We start from the raw sequence: 17,492 nt of genomic DNA, 5'->3' as shown, positions 1-17,492 counted from the left end.
TACATCGTCGTCTATATCTCTCATTTCCCTTATCACTAACCAGTCTGAAGAAGGGTCTCGACCCGAAACATCACCCATTCCTTCTCTCCAGAGATGCTGCCTGTCCCACTGAGTTACTCCAGCTTTTTGTGTCTATCTTCGGTTTAAACCAGCATCTGCAGTTCCTTCCTACACAATCCCTGACAATGATGAGCGACAAGCTCTAAAGTTAAACAAATGCAATAAACTACTGCAATACTATAACTTTCCATAAGAGGGTTTTAAGACTTTTCATAATTCATAATTAATTATACATGGGCTTGAAAGTAGGAAAATAAATGATTGAACCATACATAGACCATCATTGGAATAAGCAAAATTACTGATAATTCAAATTAGAATCAATATTTGAATTAATCAGATTGTCCTTGTGAATATGGACTGCTGGAGTACTCATTATTTCAAATACATTGGACTTACACACTAGGTTTGAATTTTTCATAAAAAAACCCAGGACTCTGTGAGCATTTCAACATCAGAAATATCTGAGTGCTCTATCAAAATGAATTGACATTCCAGATTAATCACAAGAGAACAGATTTTTATTTCCATTCCTCAGTCAGTGCTTACTATTTTAACCTGTAACCTTTGCTTTTCCACACAAATGCACAGCCATTGTTGTCTTGCCAGCAGAACAATTGCTCCATTTTGGTGAATAATGACAACAAAAATCAATTTTGCCAGAACATGTAGTGCATTACACCGGTGGTAAATATTGAATGCAATTCCTAACTGTGTTTCCCTCCCTTTTTGTTAGGCTGAAGTCACCACACAGAATGACGATGAGGACCAGCCACTTAGCTTGGCCTGGCCAGATACAGCACGCAAACGGATGATCTATCTAGTAATACTTCCTATTATTCTCCCATTGTGGATTTGCTTGCCTGATGTCAGGAAGAAGGTAAGCATGCGTGCAGATTTTATTTTCTCAATGTTTTAACATGTGCATGGCATTGGGCAACTGCATCTACCTTGGAGAAACAAATGAAATCGTGGAGACCAAGAATGAAACGCAGGAAAAGAAAAAGTGAATAAATCACCAATACCTAGCATTGGTGCAATAGAACTAATTTCATTTATTTTAAACACATCGATGGAATAGAAGCTCAGGTGCATGAATTATTTCGGTACATAAAATGAATTTCTACCCCAAAGATGGCTTCAGAAATAATTGGTAGGAAGTTTTATCGTGTGCACGATTATTGACCTCATGGGACAAATAGATAAAATTGAAAATCCTGAAATTCATTTTTAAATGGGTAGGAAAAGTATATTGGGTCAAACGTATGAAAATGAGACCACTTTATATGGGTACTTGGTCACATGGACTTAGTCATAGAGCCTGGAAACAGACCCTTTGACCCAACTCTTCCATACCGACCACGATGCCTTATATAAACTAGTCCCATGTGTCCATGTTTGGCCCATGTTCCTCTAAACCTTTTTTGTCTCTGTACTTGTCCAAGTGTCTTTTAAATGCTATTATAGTATCTTCCTCAACTATCTCCTCTGGGAACTTGTTCCACATACCCACCACCTCTGAGTGAAAAAGTTGCCCTTTGGGTTTGTATTCAATCTTGTCCCTCTCACTTTAACATATGTCCTCTTGTTTATTATTTCTCTACTCTGGGTAAATGATTCTACCTATTCCCTCATGATTTTATACACATCTATAAGATCACCCCTTAGCCTCCTGTGCTCCAAATAATAAAGTCCTCGCCTGCCCAACCTCTCCCTATAGCGTAGTTCCTCAAGCTCTGGCAACATCCTCGTAAATCTTCTCTGCACACTTTGCCGCTCAGTGACATCCTTCCAAATGCAGGATGACCAAAACTGAACACAGTGCTCCAAGTGCAGCTTCACCAGCTTGTTGGGCTGAAGGGCCTTTTTCCATGATGTTTGATTCTACGACTCCTTATGAGGGAAAATGTGATTCTGTCATTCATTGTAAAACTGATTATTTATTAACTTGCATAATGGTCCAAATATGAGTACATATTGGTCCTCATTGCCTATGATCTCTAAGTGGGGGGGGGGGAGGGGGGGAATTCGACATGTGTTAAAACAAAAGGAACCAATGTAGTTACCTCAGTATTAGAAGAGTTTAAGGGAGAAATTAGGATTGAAGGCTATAAAATAGGATTCTTAGGGTATGTGTGACAAATCAAAGAGAATTTGCAGTATACTTAACTTGATCCTACTGAAGACTGTATGGTCAGTTAAGATAATGGCCACATGAAGTGATCAAAGGAAAGTGGGAACTACATTTTAAAAAGTCTGTTTCCACTCCAGAGGTATAAATAACACTCAAAATGTGAGCTGTTATATTTGACTGCTGTACCCAAGAATGATTGGCAATGCAGGTATGCCTGGGTGTTCATTGTCATCCCACCTCCCACTGGAATCTGTCATGGGATTTAGCCAGGTGTGGAGGGAGCTCACAAGCACCATCTAACACAGGAATACTTTGCTGGATTTTGTTTACAGGAAATTGTTTACTATTATGGAAAGATCCTCGAACTTTAAAGATTACAGTTAATCATATAAGTTGATGCCCAAATATATTCTCGTGATGTTCTCGTTTCGACAAACACACTCAAAATTGACTCACACTTTTTTTTTTTGCAGAGGATGCAGAAATATTTTGTCTTTTCTTTCTTGGGATCAATAGGCTGGATTGGTGGATTTTCCTACTTGATGGTCTGGTGGGCTCACCAGGTAAGCACTTTGATCTCCTGTAAGTTTCAACCAGAAACTGGAAGATTTTTGTTTTGCAGTTACTATTCCTTGTTTTATTAAGTGGTGATCTGACATCGAGCATCAACATCATTAACCTAAAGAGAAAAGGATAAAGGTCACTTCCCTGTTATAAGCATTAAATGCATAATGAAGAAACATAATAAAATGGGAAGGCGGCTCAACAGTGGCTAACGAGGGAAATCAAGGATAGTATTAAATCCAAGGAAGAGGCATATCAATTGGCCAGAGGAAGCAGCAAACCGGAGGACTGAGAGAAATTTAGAACTCAACAGAGGAGGACAAAGGGGTTAATTGAGAGGGGGATAAAAGTGCACAAAATAAAGTATGTGGGGAATATAAAAACGGACTCTAAAAGCTTCTTTAGATATGTAAAAAGGAAAAGATGACTGAAGACAAATGTAGGTCCTTTACAATCAGAGACATGTGAATTTATAATGGGAAACAAAGAAATGGCAGAACAGTTAACCGAGTACTTTGGTTCTGTCTTAACTAAGGAAGGATCTAGTGAGAGGGAGGAACTGAAGGGAATCCACATAAGTCAGGAAATGGTGTTAGGTAAATTGTTGGAACTGAAGGCAGATAAATCCCCAGGACCTGATGGTCTGTATCCCAGAGTACTCAAGGAGGTGGCATTGGTGATCATTTTCCAATGTTCTCTCGACTCTGGACCACAGAAACTGGTCCAGAGAAATATTGTAAACTATAATTTTTATGTGTTCAGACTATTTTGTGCAATCTAAAGTCCAATTTAAAGGTCATAGCACTGCAGACAAGTTCAGTTTTTATTTCCCATCCCTACCAACCTTCAAGGAGGTGGCTATATAGTCCTTGAATTGCTGCAATCCTTGCACAGATGTCGACACAGCACAGCCAGGCAGGGAGTTCAAAGAAGTTGACCCAGTGACAATGATGGAACTGAAATTATATTACCAAGCCAGAATGGTATGCAGCAAGAATGGAAACATTGTGGTAGTGGGTTTCCAATGAACCTGCTGCTCGTATTCTGCCAGATGATTAGCAAATTTGCAGATGATACAAAGCTAGGTGGCAGTGTGAACTGTGAGGAAGATGCTATGAGGTTGCAGGGTGACTTAGACAGGTTGTGTGAGTGGGCGGATGCATGGCAGATGCAGTTTAATGTGGATAAGTGTGAGGTTATCCACTTTGGTGGTAAGAATAGTAAGGCAGATTATTATCTGAATGGTGTCAAGTTAGGAAAAGGGGACGTACAACGAGATCTGGGTGTCCTAGTGCATCAGTCACTGAAAGGAAGCATGCAGGTACAGCAGGCAATGAAGAAAGCCAATGGAACGTTGGCCTTCTTTACAAGAGGAGTTTAGTATAGGAGCAAAGAGGTCCTTCTGCAGTTGTACAGAGCTCTAGTGAGACCGCACCTGGAGTACTGTGTGCCGTTTTGGTCTCCAAATTTGAGGAATGATATTCTTGCTATTGAGGGCGTGCAGCGTAGGTTTACTAGGTTAATTCCCGGAATGGCGGGACTGTCGTATGTTGAACGACTGGAGTGACTAAGCTTGTATACACTGGAATTTAGGATGAGAGGGGATCTTATCGAAACATATAAGATTATTAAGGGGTTGGACACGTTAGAGGCAGGAAACATGTTCCAAATGTTGGGGGAGTCCAGAACCAGGGGCCACAGTTTAAGAATAAGGGGTAGGTCATTTAGAACGGAGATGAGGAAAAACTTTTTCAGTCAGAGAGTTGTAAATCTGTGGAATTCTCTGCCTCAGAAGGCCAATTCTCTGAATGCATTCAAAAGAGAGCTAGATAAAGCCCTTAAGGATAGTGGAGTCAGGGGGTATGGGGAGAGGGCAGGAACGGGGTACTGATTGAGAATGATCAGCCATGATAACATTGAATGGTGGTGCTGGCTCAAAGGGCCGAATGGCCTACTCCTGCACCTATTGTCTATTGCCTATGATAGCCTTTGCAGGTTTGGTAACTCTGGCCTTACAAACCTTGATGAGTTGCTGCAATGCATCTTGTAGATTGACCACAGTACAACCACACTTCTACTTTTGGGGAGTAACTGAATGCTTTACATGATTGATGGGATGCCCGTTAAGGAGTTACACTGTCCCAAATCGCCACACCCACCCAAGCATATTGACAGTAATCCACAACACAGTGGCATAGTTAGTAGAACTGCAGTCTCACAGCTCCAGCAACCCGTGTTCAATCCTGATCTCAGGTGCTGCCTGTGTGGAGTTTACATGTTCTCCCTGTGACCATATTGGTTTCCACTGAGTGTGTTAGTTACCTCCTTCCACAGGTCTATGCTGGCAAGTTTATTATTTATATATGAATCTATTGGTATACTGGTGTACAGATAAGTAATTGAATTTGAAGAGAATTTGTTGTTAATGGGAGGAGAACCAAATGATTAGTGTAAATAGCTGCTTGATTGCGTGTGTAAACTCAGTGGGTCAAAGGGCCTGTTTCCATCCAGTATAACTCTTTGATACCTCGGGGAAAGGCACAGGTGAGTCACTCCCCAAAGAAAACCTCTGATAACAAACATTCATCCAATTTTCTTCTCTTCCTTCAAATCATCACTATTTGATTTCAAATATCAGAGAATTAAGTTGCAAAATATTTGGCGTTGCTTTGTTACAAGTTGTACATATGAAAAAAAAATCTAATGACCAAGGCAAACCATGATCCTTTGTCTTCAAAAGTAATTTTCTCAAACTATGATTGTTTCATCATCAACAGACTTCTTATTCTCTGCTTATCATTGAATCTCTGTACAATATTGTACCCTGATGATGATTCATCCCTCTTAATATCTCTCATCCACTGAGCAAATCCTTTTCTCCAGGAATTGTTTAAGTAGAATAAATGGAATGATGCTTTCAAGTGGTGACCTTTGTGTTTGAATTCTGATGTAGCTGCAAGCTTTTCTTCTTATTGGTGTCACGCAAAATAATACGTTCTCTTTTCATTCTGCAGGTTGGGGAGACTATTGGGATCACCGAAGAGATTATGGGATTGACAATCTTAGCAGCAGGCACTTCAATTCCTGACCTAATCACAAGTGTAATCGTTGCACGGAAGGGGCTTGGTGATATGGCAGTGTCCAGCTCAGTTGGAAGCAATATATTTGACATTACGGTTGGGTAAGTTCATGAAAAATAATTTTGACCTTTATATTTATGGCTTCTTTGATTTCTGTATAGGGAGTTTTCCTAATTATATGTAATTTTCTGTCAATTGGTGCATCTCTGCCTTTTCCATCGCCTCCATAGGTTCCAGCTGAATCAACTCTATGAATCCTCTACTCACTTGGATATACTTAAGCACATTTCGATTTAAGTTCTCCCCTCTCCATCCTACTTAGGTAGCTATTATATTTATGAGCCCAAATAACAAATGCAAAGTGAGTGTTCCGCAGCAATAAAAGGAGGTGATTTACCACCACCACCTTCAGAGGTTATTAGTGATGCACCAAAAATGATAGCTCAGCCATTGACACCGACCGACACCATTCACTGAATGAAGAAAAAATGATATTCATTAACAGAGGCACGAAAGCTGACTTCTATACTTGTTCTCAACGAACATCAACTTTTCCAAAAACAATTCTCTATGACACCATCCCATCCCCTGAGCTACCACCCCTGTAATTTTCCCTCTTGTGCCAGATCAACTCATGTCTATCTTGTCCATTATAACACGATACGACATGACACGGCATGATACGATACGATAGAACTTTATCCCAGGTAGGAATTTGGTCTGCCAACAGTCATAAAACACAACAAGATACATGAAACATAAAATTAAAGTGACGAGTGGAAAGTCCAGGATTGGGATGTGCAAAGATTAGGGGGGCGGGGGGCGGGGGGGGGGGAGGAGGGGAATAATTCTACCCCATGACAGAAAGGGGAAGAGTTGTACAGTTTGAGAGACACGGGGAAAAAGGATCGCCTGCGGTGTTCTGTGCTGCAAACTTAGACTTACAAACCACTAATGTTAATGTGCGGGGATCACTGGTCAGTGCAGACTCGGTGGGCTGAAGGGCTTGCTTCCATGCTGTATCTCTAAACTAAACCAAACTAAACTTTAGTACTAAGAATGTAACTCTGATTTATTGACAGAAGAAGTGAGGGTTTGACATGCTGCTTCAGAAATCTGTTTTCCTTCATCTTTTCACAGGTTGCCTCTGCCATGGCTCCTGAAAGCTTTTTCCAACAACTTTAGCCCTATCAAAGTCAGCAGTAATGGCCTGTTCTGCGCTATTGTCCTGCTGTTCATTATGCTCATCTTCGTCATCCTTTCAATTGGAGCCTGCAGATGGAAAATGAACAAAATTCTCGGTTTGATAATGTTTATACTCTATATAGTGTTTCTGATTACCAGTGTTCTGTTGGAAGAGAAAGTCATTCAATGCCCTATTACAGTGTGAGCTTTGCGACTGCACGCTTTTTCTCACTTTGAGGTAAAGATGGGAAAATAAGAACTCATCCTGCTTGCTGCAGCTTTGTTTTTTTTCCCCGAATTGACTCAGCCAGCACATGCAATTTAATGGTGAATGAGAAAGTAATACTAAACAATAACAACTGTTTTTTTTTGTTTTGCTTGATTGGTTGACTTTCTGATCTCATTTCAAGCAAATTAATAAAGTTGGTGTTTGTGTCTTGGAGAGATGTACTCTTTCTGGGATTTCACGGGATTATTCCGATATCTGTGGAAAGAGCACTGCCCAAGTTGGTTAAAGACCCCTTAAGAAGGTTCATTTCAATGTTCTTTTTTGTTGCTAGATGATACTTCAGTGGCAGACTTTTTCTGCCAGATTTTCAGATATTGAAATAATATCACATTATATTTCAAAATGGCTGGTGTGGTAATTTATTTTTGAAGATAAAACGGTGCATTAAACCGATTTTGAGGGCATCTTCTGGGTTTGGGAATGGGGTATTAACATTTTTGGGTTCTACTAGACAGTTAGCCAAAACTTGCCTGTTCTTCAGGTACCGCAAATCAGATTAGTGCTGGAGTTGTAATGTTTGGTACAGTTATATCTATAAGTATTAGATTGTATTTTTTTGCACATCTATTAAATCATTATACAATTTTATGTTTTAATTATTAACATAATTTTTTTCTGCTTAGCGCAGCAATTTTAATCACCAGTACAATTCATGAATAAAACAATTAAGCTGCTATAGATTGAAAGTACCAGAAACAGGTGAGAGTGGCAAGATTAAGATTACAGAGCTATTAATCATTTGCTGAGGTCGTAGCTATTTATCTATTGTATATAACATTATTGCTTCGCTGCCTAGCACAGAACAAAATCTGTCGCTGACATTCTGCCACATTGTGGAATCAACACCTTAGGGCCTATAGATTATTTCTGCACTTTACTTAGTCAATTACAGATGAACATTGTTGTATGTTTTCTTTTTACACTTTTTTTAAGACCATAATATATTTTCAAAGTAAACCTGATCTGTAATAGGTTAAAATAGTATTTTGTTGATTTCCAGTTGAAGATACTGTTAACTTAATTCTTGAATGTAACTATATTTTTTAAAGTCTACATTCCTCTGTACTTTTGATTAGATTACATATGCACCCTCAAAATGCAATTGCTAATCCATTGAAAACGAATTAAGAATGTATAACACTTTTGCACAAACCACATTAATTTTCCTCTCACAAGATAAGCTTTGTGCAGTATTTCCAGGGAAATTCTAACACTGGCATAAGGTGTGGCATGCAAGTCCACATTGTGCTCTCTTGACATTACTTCGAATATAGGTCTTTACTCTTCATGCTACTGTTACGAGCTTTATGTTATTTGGTCAACACACCAGATTCAGTAAATTGGGAGATATTATAAAAGTGTGTTTTTAATTAAATAAATATATAAATATAAATACATACAAATATATATATATATAATACATAAACTAGGGCTTTATAATGTTAATGTTCAGCAGATATTCAAATAGTTAGGATTCAATGGGTTCATTTACAGCTGTCAATAAAAATTAAAACAGCAATAACCTCACCTTGAAGTCCATTTTGGGCTGATGATGGCCATAATGTACGTAATGAAATGACTTAGGATTATTGTCAATCTCGGGACAACATGTGCAATGTGATGTTTGTGTGATGTTCTTGCAAGCATTGTGTGTTTGAAGTGCAAAAGAAGCTGTGTGTACTTATCAAAAACATTTATCAAGTCAGTGATTGTTTTTACATGATGAACGTAGGATCTGAAACGTAAGAGACAAAACAAATATGCACTCACCTTCCCATTGATTATATTTTTCAATCTCTAACTTTAACTCTTAATGCAATAGCTTCTGATACCTATTTCAAATTACAGTGACTCGTGCTCTCTTTTGTCCTGTCATTGGTATTAACTGCCAGCAATATGACAAAAATAGGATTCAGCTATGGCACTATTTTTCAATATCTTTGCTATTAAAAATCATTTAAAAAACATTTTCACATGGTAATTTCACTAAAATTTATTGTTGAGTAAAGCACTTCAATATTTTCACCACAAGATGCAAAATGGGATCAAATGAATCAATCTAATTTGATAGAATAATGTTCTTAAAATTATCTGATGTGATTGGGAGCATGTATTTTGGACATGAATACCAGTTCTACAACTTTTGTCCTTATTTTTTTTATGTACTTGTCCTTCCACAATGTTCTAATGAACTTTGCTGAGTTCATCTTTGGGTGTTGTAATGCATACAAAATATTGTGGTGCTCAACCTGAATTTTCTTATCGTGAAGACATCTCAGCATCACACCAGTGATTACAATCCCATACTGTTAAATCTAGATTACACTTTCTAGTAGTTCCTCTTTAGTTGCACTGTAGTGGAAAGAGCTTTTAAGTTTGTGCTGTAAGAAAGCAAGGGCAGCAATTTCTTCAGACTTGTTGGGGGTCATAGTGTGTGCATTTCAACCAAGCTCAATTAGATTTGAATCTCAGTCCTGTAAAGGCAGCTAATCTACTTTTAAAACAAGAAAGAATATTATTCACTTGTCTAATAAGCAATGGTAAATTCCAAGGTTCAGAAGAGTGGGAATGGGCAGAAGACAATCTTATGTCTGCCCTCAGACAAGAAATTCCAATATTTAAATGTTTATATCAGAAACATTTGCTATCAATAAAAGAAAAATCCTAGTTACAACTGGTCTGGCTTATCACCATCATCAGTAAATGGGGAACAGCTCTCTTTATTTGCATATTAAGGAATAATGTGTGTGATAGGTGGGTGCTGAAAAACAAAGTCCTGTCTAAATGTCCCTCAAATTGACACTGTGGCACTGTGACAAATGTTATACCTCTTAAAATTGCTGCATTGCAGGCCAACCTCTCCCTTAAGATAATGCATGTGCGCTGCTTGCACTTTATCGCTGGAGCCTTTCATTACTTAGAGTTTTAACGTGTAATTAAATTTTTAAAGGATTTTAAATTATTCAAAAGATGAATGATTATCTGAATAATACGCTAAAGGAAGTTTGGATCAAATTATATGGTGCATGCATAATTTTTTTCTAATATATCTCTTCCTCACTGAACATCACTGACGCTATCCCACCTCCACATTTAAATCCTCCAATCCAGTCATTATTTATTTCAGTCTCCATGAAAATCTGTGACCATAGGAATAGGCAGAAGTGTTGATGTAACTACCATTTAAATGCAGTATGAAATTAGTTAGTACGAGACTGGAGAAATGGCTCAACTATTGTTCCATGCACCAGGCTACTGTCTAATAAGCCCAAGGTTGGAAGCTCATCAGTATAAGGATCATGGGAGCAAACGTGCTTCTGACTCTATGTAGTTCAACTGCACGGTCCTTTTTTAAAATTAGTAATTACTTCAGAAACTTGTACGCACAAAAATCAATTACTGAAAGTCACAATACATGAATAAGAAACGACGTACTCTTGGTCAAACTTAAATTAGGTCAATATTTTAATACCACTACAGTTGAGGACAATCTCCAATAATATTATTGCAACTATTGTTTGCAGATGCCCTCATTAGTTATAAACAAGATGCACTCGGTCTGAGCTAATTGCAACGTTGTGATAATTTCCTCCTTTGCATCAGCAAATAATAGAAACTACTATGTTAAAGATGAGCTTGGCCTTGTTTCAGTAAATTACCGATTCTTTTAAAAATTGCATTTCTTGGGTTGACAATATTCAATTTATTTTTTTATTGACAGCAGTAAATTAACAGAACAAGAATAAACATAGTAATGACATAGTAATTACTTCAAATCACTTACACCATCCCATAGTGAGTTTGGGCAGAGCAGTAATTATATAAGCTACTTGTTAATGATTCCGGATAGATCAGCCTCTCCCCGTGACCACTCACTTGTATTTCTGAATGTACTGCATGAAAATTAAATGGTGACTTTTAACAAAACCATTTCTGCACAGAATGTTTCTAAGCAAAGAATATGCGATGCAAATTTCATCTAACAAACGGTTAAATATATAATGTCTGGATTTATTATACTCTCCAGGGCATCAGTGGGTACAGTCTGAGTTGTAGAAGATCAGTTCCAAATTCAGTAGGTAGAAATATGTCAGATATTGCCATGCTGTAAAAGAACAGTCATTAGAATTTGCATTCTGCGTGGCTGCTAGGTATAAGACAGGTAAGCAACAGACCCTCGGGACAGTCATCACCACTTTAAATCTGTTTTGAAATATAATAAATGGATAGAGATTTGAAAATGCTGTGATCCAATGTCTGGTGGAAGACCTTACAAATGTGTTTTAAAGCTAATTAATACTTATAGAGGCACATAAATAACCTTTATTAAGCACTGTAGAGCACTTATGTAAAAAGATAAGTTGGGCTGAAATGTGCATGTCTTTTTAATGATGCCTACATCAGTTTGGGGAATTAACACATTATAATGTTTCATTGGGAAAACTCATCAGTGCTGTGAATCATTGAAAAATATTTCAATTTTGCTTCTCCTATATCAGAAGCAAAGCAATATTTGACTGCAATATTTTAATGGTAACTGTCTGTTCTCAAATAGTCAATACATCAGTGAATATATGCCAATATGCCTGGAGATTATTGCTAATCTTTAGTCTTCAGATTTTATTTTTCTGTTTAAATCTAGTCATATTGAAGGAAGATTTCTCCTTTAACAATGATAAAGAACAATCTGCAAATGCTGAAATAAAATATGCAGCATCTGAAAAGACAGGTTCATGTTACAAGTGGATGATCTCCATCAATATTAATAAAGGGTCTCCAATCTAAACATTAATTTGTCGTTTTCTCAATTGCTGATTGTGTTGTGTTTTATGCTTTTTTGTCACAAGTGTATATTTACCTCATTGGGAAGTTTTACAAACAGGCCAGAGTTCCTAGCAATGCCAAAAACAACATAGTATGAAACCCCCTTTTCACACTTGTTACCTACCTGATTTTATTTAACCATAGGAAAGTTTGCATCTGCTACAACCCAACTTTAGCATTTTTGTTTTTTTTCACAAATATTTCAGCAACATGTGCACTCTCTCTGTTTACTTGCCTGACAAATTGTCTTGCAATGTATTTTCTCAAAAATTCATAACCCCTTTGATTCTGTCTTGGCACACTGTAATCTTCCCTAATATTAATTATGAAAGCTCTGCACATTGGCTTTGCAGTAACCAATGCAACTTGAGTTAATATTCAAATATTGATTACGAAAAATGGGATGTGACATGCATAATTTCAAAATTCTGACAAAAACATAGGCTAGAAATCAAATGTACTGTAATGTGTATTGATGTAATCCTCATTACCAAGCTCATTAACAGTAGTGCACAATTGTATATAGTAACAAAAATATTTGTACATAATCTATTTAAAGTATATATTAATGGCTTTCTGACGAGAAATTTGTTCTTGCACTATTGTTATCGTCCTCGCTGTGTCCGTAAGGTTTCTCCACCTAAAGACAATCTGTTTCAATTGCGTCTCTTTCTGTAAGATATAATAAGTGTGGAAATAAAAATATCAAATGAACACTATTGGTTGTTCTTGAAGCTCAGAGTCATTTCATAAACATTTTAGAAGAAATCACCGAGGTAAAGTTCATGCAGACCTTCAGATATGTTACCAGCTGAACATGTAAAATTGAAGCCATTATAATTTTTAAAGCAGTATTTCTGTACTGTACTGTATCCTTCCATTCAATGCATGGAAGTTAGCATTTAGATCAGTATCAAGAGTCATACAACTAACATTTTTTCTCCTTAGATAATTAGATTGCAAAGGTAAAATATCATGCAATCAGAAGTTGTTAACACATGTCCATGTGGAATAGTGAGGTGAATCCTTTCACTATTTTCCTTCAACTCTATTTAACCAGATTTACTCAACTTGCAATTTGAACACAGATATTCATGTCAAAAGGTTAATTGCAGTTCGTTGATTAAAAATAAACACCAAATTAATCTAAAGACATTATTAGAGTGAAGAAATTATTTTAAAAATTATAGTTCCAATTTGTTTTTGTAGATTGATTTTTTTCTGTCCTTTAAAAGAATTCATCCATTTAAACTGACGAGTGTATCCATTAAAGAAAGTGAACAAATCTCCAGTCATAGGCAGTGATATGAATGTTGAATTTTCTAATTTTGTAACTTTTAAGTAGCTTCTACCTCCAATTGCCTCCCCTTCCCCCCTCCCTCTTTTACCCCTTCCTCCACCCTATTCGTTTAACCAGTTCCTTAGTTCACCACATTGTCTCCCTCTTGAGATCACACCTTCCCCAGCCAACAACAGGCCTACCAGGCACCTACCTGAGGTCAATGGTGGCCGTCCCTGATTGATCTTGGTCTTTTCTCGCCTGCAGCTCTTCACCATCCCCTCCCCCCCACCCCCTACTTTCAGTCTGAAGACCTTTAATATATTGTGGTGCAAGGATGCTCTGGTGAGGAAGAAAAGGGCTCTTGCCATTTAAATTAGGATCCTGTAACCATTAAACCCACAGATGCGTCAGAGTCGGCAGCAGCACGTCACAGTCACAATCATTCAGAATGCAACTCCAACTTCTGTTTTAAGGTTACATTTTAGAAGCAGATGGTCAGTGCATTCACAGAGCAGAGTCAAACCTGCTGGACTTTTATGAAGTCAAGCTGAGCAGCTGAATTGCCACAACAAAGCAGTGCAGTAGGTGGGTGGAATGAAAGTCCCCCCCCCATCATCTGGGCCAAGGGCTGAACAGTGGGAGGATTGGCAAGCACACTGTTTGGCAGCCATTGACTGCAACTTGGAAATTTATGTTGAGTGGCACTGGCTGGAGTCCAGTGAAATCAAGCAGAACAGCACGGTCCTGGTGAGATTCATGAAAATCAAACAGGTGACGGTCACCTGCAGTAGAAGCAACGTATAGGGTGCACGATCAAATAATACTGGAGATTGGACAATACCCCTTGGTATTGAGGGAAGAGGAAGCAAAGATACTGAATGTTTACAGATTCAATTTTCGAATGAAAGGGCTCACTCAGTACAGTGAGCTCGTGTTCACACTGAAATTATTTGTCAAATCAGCAAATAACATAGGAATCTATACTTCCGTAAGTTGTATAAACCATATCACAAAAACCCAAATGGGACTTTTAAACACAGTTTTAAATGTTAGTCGGAGACACAAGAGACTGCTGATCCTGGAATCTGGAGCAAACATAAATTGATTGGAGGAAACTTCCCTCACCTTTTTATCCCGGCTGACTTACATCTACACTTCAGTCCTGTGGCAGGATCGCGACCTAAAACATTAACTGCCCCTCTGCCTCCACAGATGCTGTCTTTTCCATAAGCAGTATTTATTTACTTTAAGTATTATTATTTGACCTTGGAATTTATTCTGTGTTATATATAGGCATAAAATATTGGAGCTGATCTTCCCATCCAGATGCAGAAAGGAGTTCCTTTTGCAACTGGAGTATATAAATCTAGTGCTGAGTTACCCTGGACAACAACCATTGCTGAATGGCTGTAATTGTTATTTAAAGAGTTTTTGATGTTTTTTGCTACCATTTCAGAGCCATCGGTCTGCTGATAGAGGAAAGCAGATTTAGTATTTAAATTGGTTTTGAAGTGGGAGATCATAGCAAAAATGATCAATGGCATCTTGCACATAATCGAATGTGAAAGAGCACTTCTGAGCAAGTGGGTGAAATATTTTCTAGCCTCCTGAAAAATGGATCTTTGCTCATAAAAAGTGCATCATGAGTTCTTGGTCAGGTGCAACCTGAGTCAAACCAAAACTTGCTCCATCACGGACAGATGTACATCCATACCCATATTGTACAGAGGAAGCTTTGTATCCACCATGGAAATAAATACAGAGCAGTACTAGGGTTTGAGATGTTCCAATCAAATGAGCTTCCAACTGAAGTGCCTCCTTTATATATTTGCATTGATTCCCACGGACCGAATGCAGGCAGGTGGGATTAGTGTAGCTGGGACATATTGGCTGGAGTGGGCAAGTTGGGCCAAATGGCCTGTTTCCACGCTGTAAGATTCTGACTAGACTCACATGAGTTTGGATGACAGTGGTCATTGAGATGTCTGTCCTCAACCTTCAACATGGAGTCATAGAGTCATACAGCATGCCAACATGTCCCAGCAACACAAGTCCCATCTGCCTGTATTTGGTCCATATCCCTCCAAACCTGTCCTATCCATGTATCCGTCAAATTATTTCTTTAATGTTGGGATAGTCCCAGCCTCAACTACCTCCTCTGGCAGCTTGTTCCATACACCCACCACCTTTATGTGAAAAAGTTACCACTCAGATTCCTATGAAATATTTTCCCCTTCACCTTAAACCTATGTCCTCTGGTCCTCAGTTCACCTACTCTGGGCAAGAGACTCTATACATCTACCCGGTCTATTTCTCTCATGATTTTATACTCCACTATAAGATCACCACTCATCCTCCTGCACTCCAAGGGCTAGAGTTCCAGCCTAGTCAACCTCTCCCTCTAGCTCAGATCCTCTAGTCCTGGCAACATCCTCATAAATCTTCTCTGTACCCTTTCCAGCTTGACAACATCTTTCCTATAAAATGGTGCCCAGAACTGACCACAATCTTCAAATTTATACCACAACAAGAAGCAACAATGGGACAGTAAAGGTAGCCCATGGAAAGATTTAAAGAGTTCACTGAACATTTGGCCTTAGAAGCCAATGGATGACAGAGAGTAAAGAGTTTCCCCTGAATTCAGCATTAGTAGCTTCTTTTGTTCACTCATTATTCGGCTCTGCATCATATGCATGAGAGTATTTCAAGTATCTGATTATTTGAATGTGTGATACCTTCTTGTCCTGCATGAGAACCTATGGGTATGAATGTATGTCAGTGGTGGGCCTCATTCAGGCTGCACCAGATTCAGAACTCATTGCAGCAGGTTACTTTGGTTGGCCTTGCTTCACCGGAAGAGATCTGCTGGATATATGATCCCTCTTTGGGTTTAGGGTTGCACACATTACATCTGTCACCTCCCTAAAGTTAGGGATTCCTCTCCTCACTATCAACAGGTGAAGGTTTCTTAGTGGGAGAACATCTAGCAAGACATCCAGAACACTAGAAGCTGGAACAACAGATGGGAATTAGGGAGATTAATTTCAGAATGAGGGAGTTTGTTGTATCAAAATGAAATTAACAGTGACGGAATTGCTGCGAGTGGGCTCTGCTACGACCTACAATAGTCAACTCAGATCCATAAATGTTGCCTCCTTGTCACCTAATAATGGCTGTGGAGTCAGTAGCGAGAGACCTACAAAGCTGCAGACCTTTTTAATGCTATTTCCAAATCAAAGCCTTATACCAATCCTTGGAGTCCACGGATTCCCCTTGATTTGCAGACTGTTACTAGTGAACCAGATATTAATTCAATTATTGTGGCAAAGTTGAGAGTGCGTCAAAATCAGCTCCTAATACTACAGGGAACCACCCTTAAATTCATCAAAATACTTCAAATAATTACTGTTCCATACTCATACAACAGAGAGAAGGCAAAAAAGCACTTTACCAGCATGCACAATGGAAGCTGGGATATTTTCTTGTCTGCTGCTATTTTTTTGTGAAAGATGCCCTATTATATTTGCTAATCATTCCATTGGTGGTGCTTCCAGTACCTGTTTCTGAACTGCGATTTGTTATAGTTTATACTGACAATCACTTCAATTGCTAAACTTCTCAATCAATTTAGGAGCCAGAGTGCATATTTTAACTCAGACATGTCATTCACCCGCATTGGAATCACTGAAGTAAATTATTCTGCTGAAGGCATGCCGGCAGCCTGGAACTTAGTCCCAACAATTTAATATATTGTTTAGATTAAGCAATGTTCTTGATGCACCATCCTACAGGGTGGGAAAAACAGTTTGCTATTCAATTATTAGGGTTAAGTCTCATTAAATACTCACAGCTTACGTTGTCAGTGTTCCCATATAGGGAGTATTGACAGGATAATGGGCAGAGAGTCTCCACAGGTTAACAACCTGGGCACCCATCTAAGACAAATTTTAAATGTCCTATTATGCCTTTCGATGTGTAGCACGGACACATTTTAAAATCCCCCGTTCTCATTAGCGCAGCAGAGATGTTTGAAAAAAAACACACTGAAAATAGGCTTTCCAACAGTGAGTGGCT

At 38.4% G+C, this 17,492-nt stretch overlaps 1 protein-coding gene across 8 annotated transcripts in view; it reads left to right on the top strand.

Moving 5' to 3' along the window:
* Nucleotides 1-12,843, top strand: part of LOC144591959 (sodium/potassium/calcium exchanger 2-like) — a 199,148-nt gene extending 186,305 nt beyond the window's left edge. For all 8 annotated transcript variants that reach the window (XM_078396033.1, XM_078396029.1, XM_078396037.1 and 5 more), the window contains 4 exons: nt 797-940; nt 2,668-2,757; nt 5,773-5,939; nt 6,979-12,843. In XM_078396033.1, coding sequence (XP_078252159.1) covers nt 797-940; nt 2,668-2,757; nt 5,773-5,939; nt 6,979-7,228 — 651 coding nt within the window. In that variant the 3' untranslated portion in view covers nt 7,229-12,843. The remainder of the gene's footprint in view (nt 1-796; nt 941-2,667; nt 2,758-5,772; nt 5,940-6,978) is intronic.
* The last annotated feature ends 4,649 nt before the right edge of the window (nt 12,844-17,492 follow it).

The sequence above is a fragment of the Rhinoraja longicauda genome, chromosome 3 (assembly GCF_053455715.1).
Source record: "Rhinoraja longicauda isolate Sanriku21f chromosome 3, sRhiLon1.1, whole genome shotgun sequence".
NCBI lineage: Eukaryota > Metazoa > Chordata > Chondrichthyes > Rajiformes > Arhynchobatidae > Rhinoraja > Rhinoraja longicauda.
This window is presented reverse-complemented; position numbering and strand designations above follow the sequence as displayed.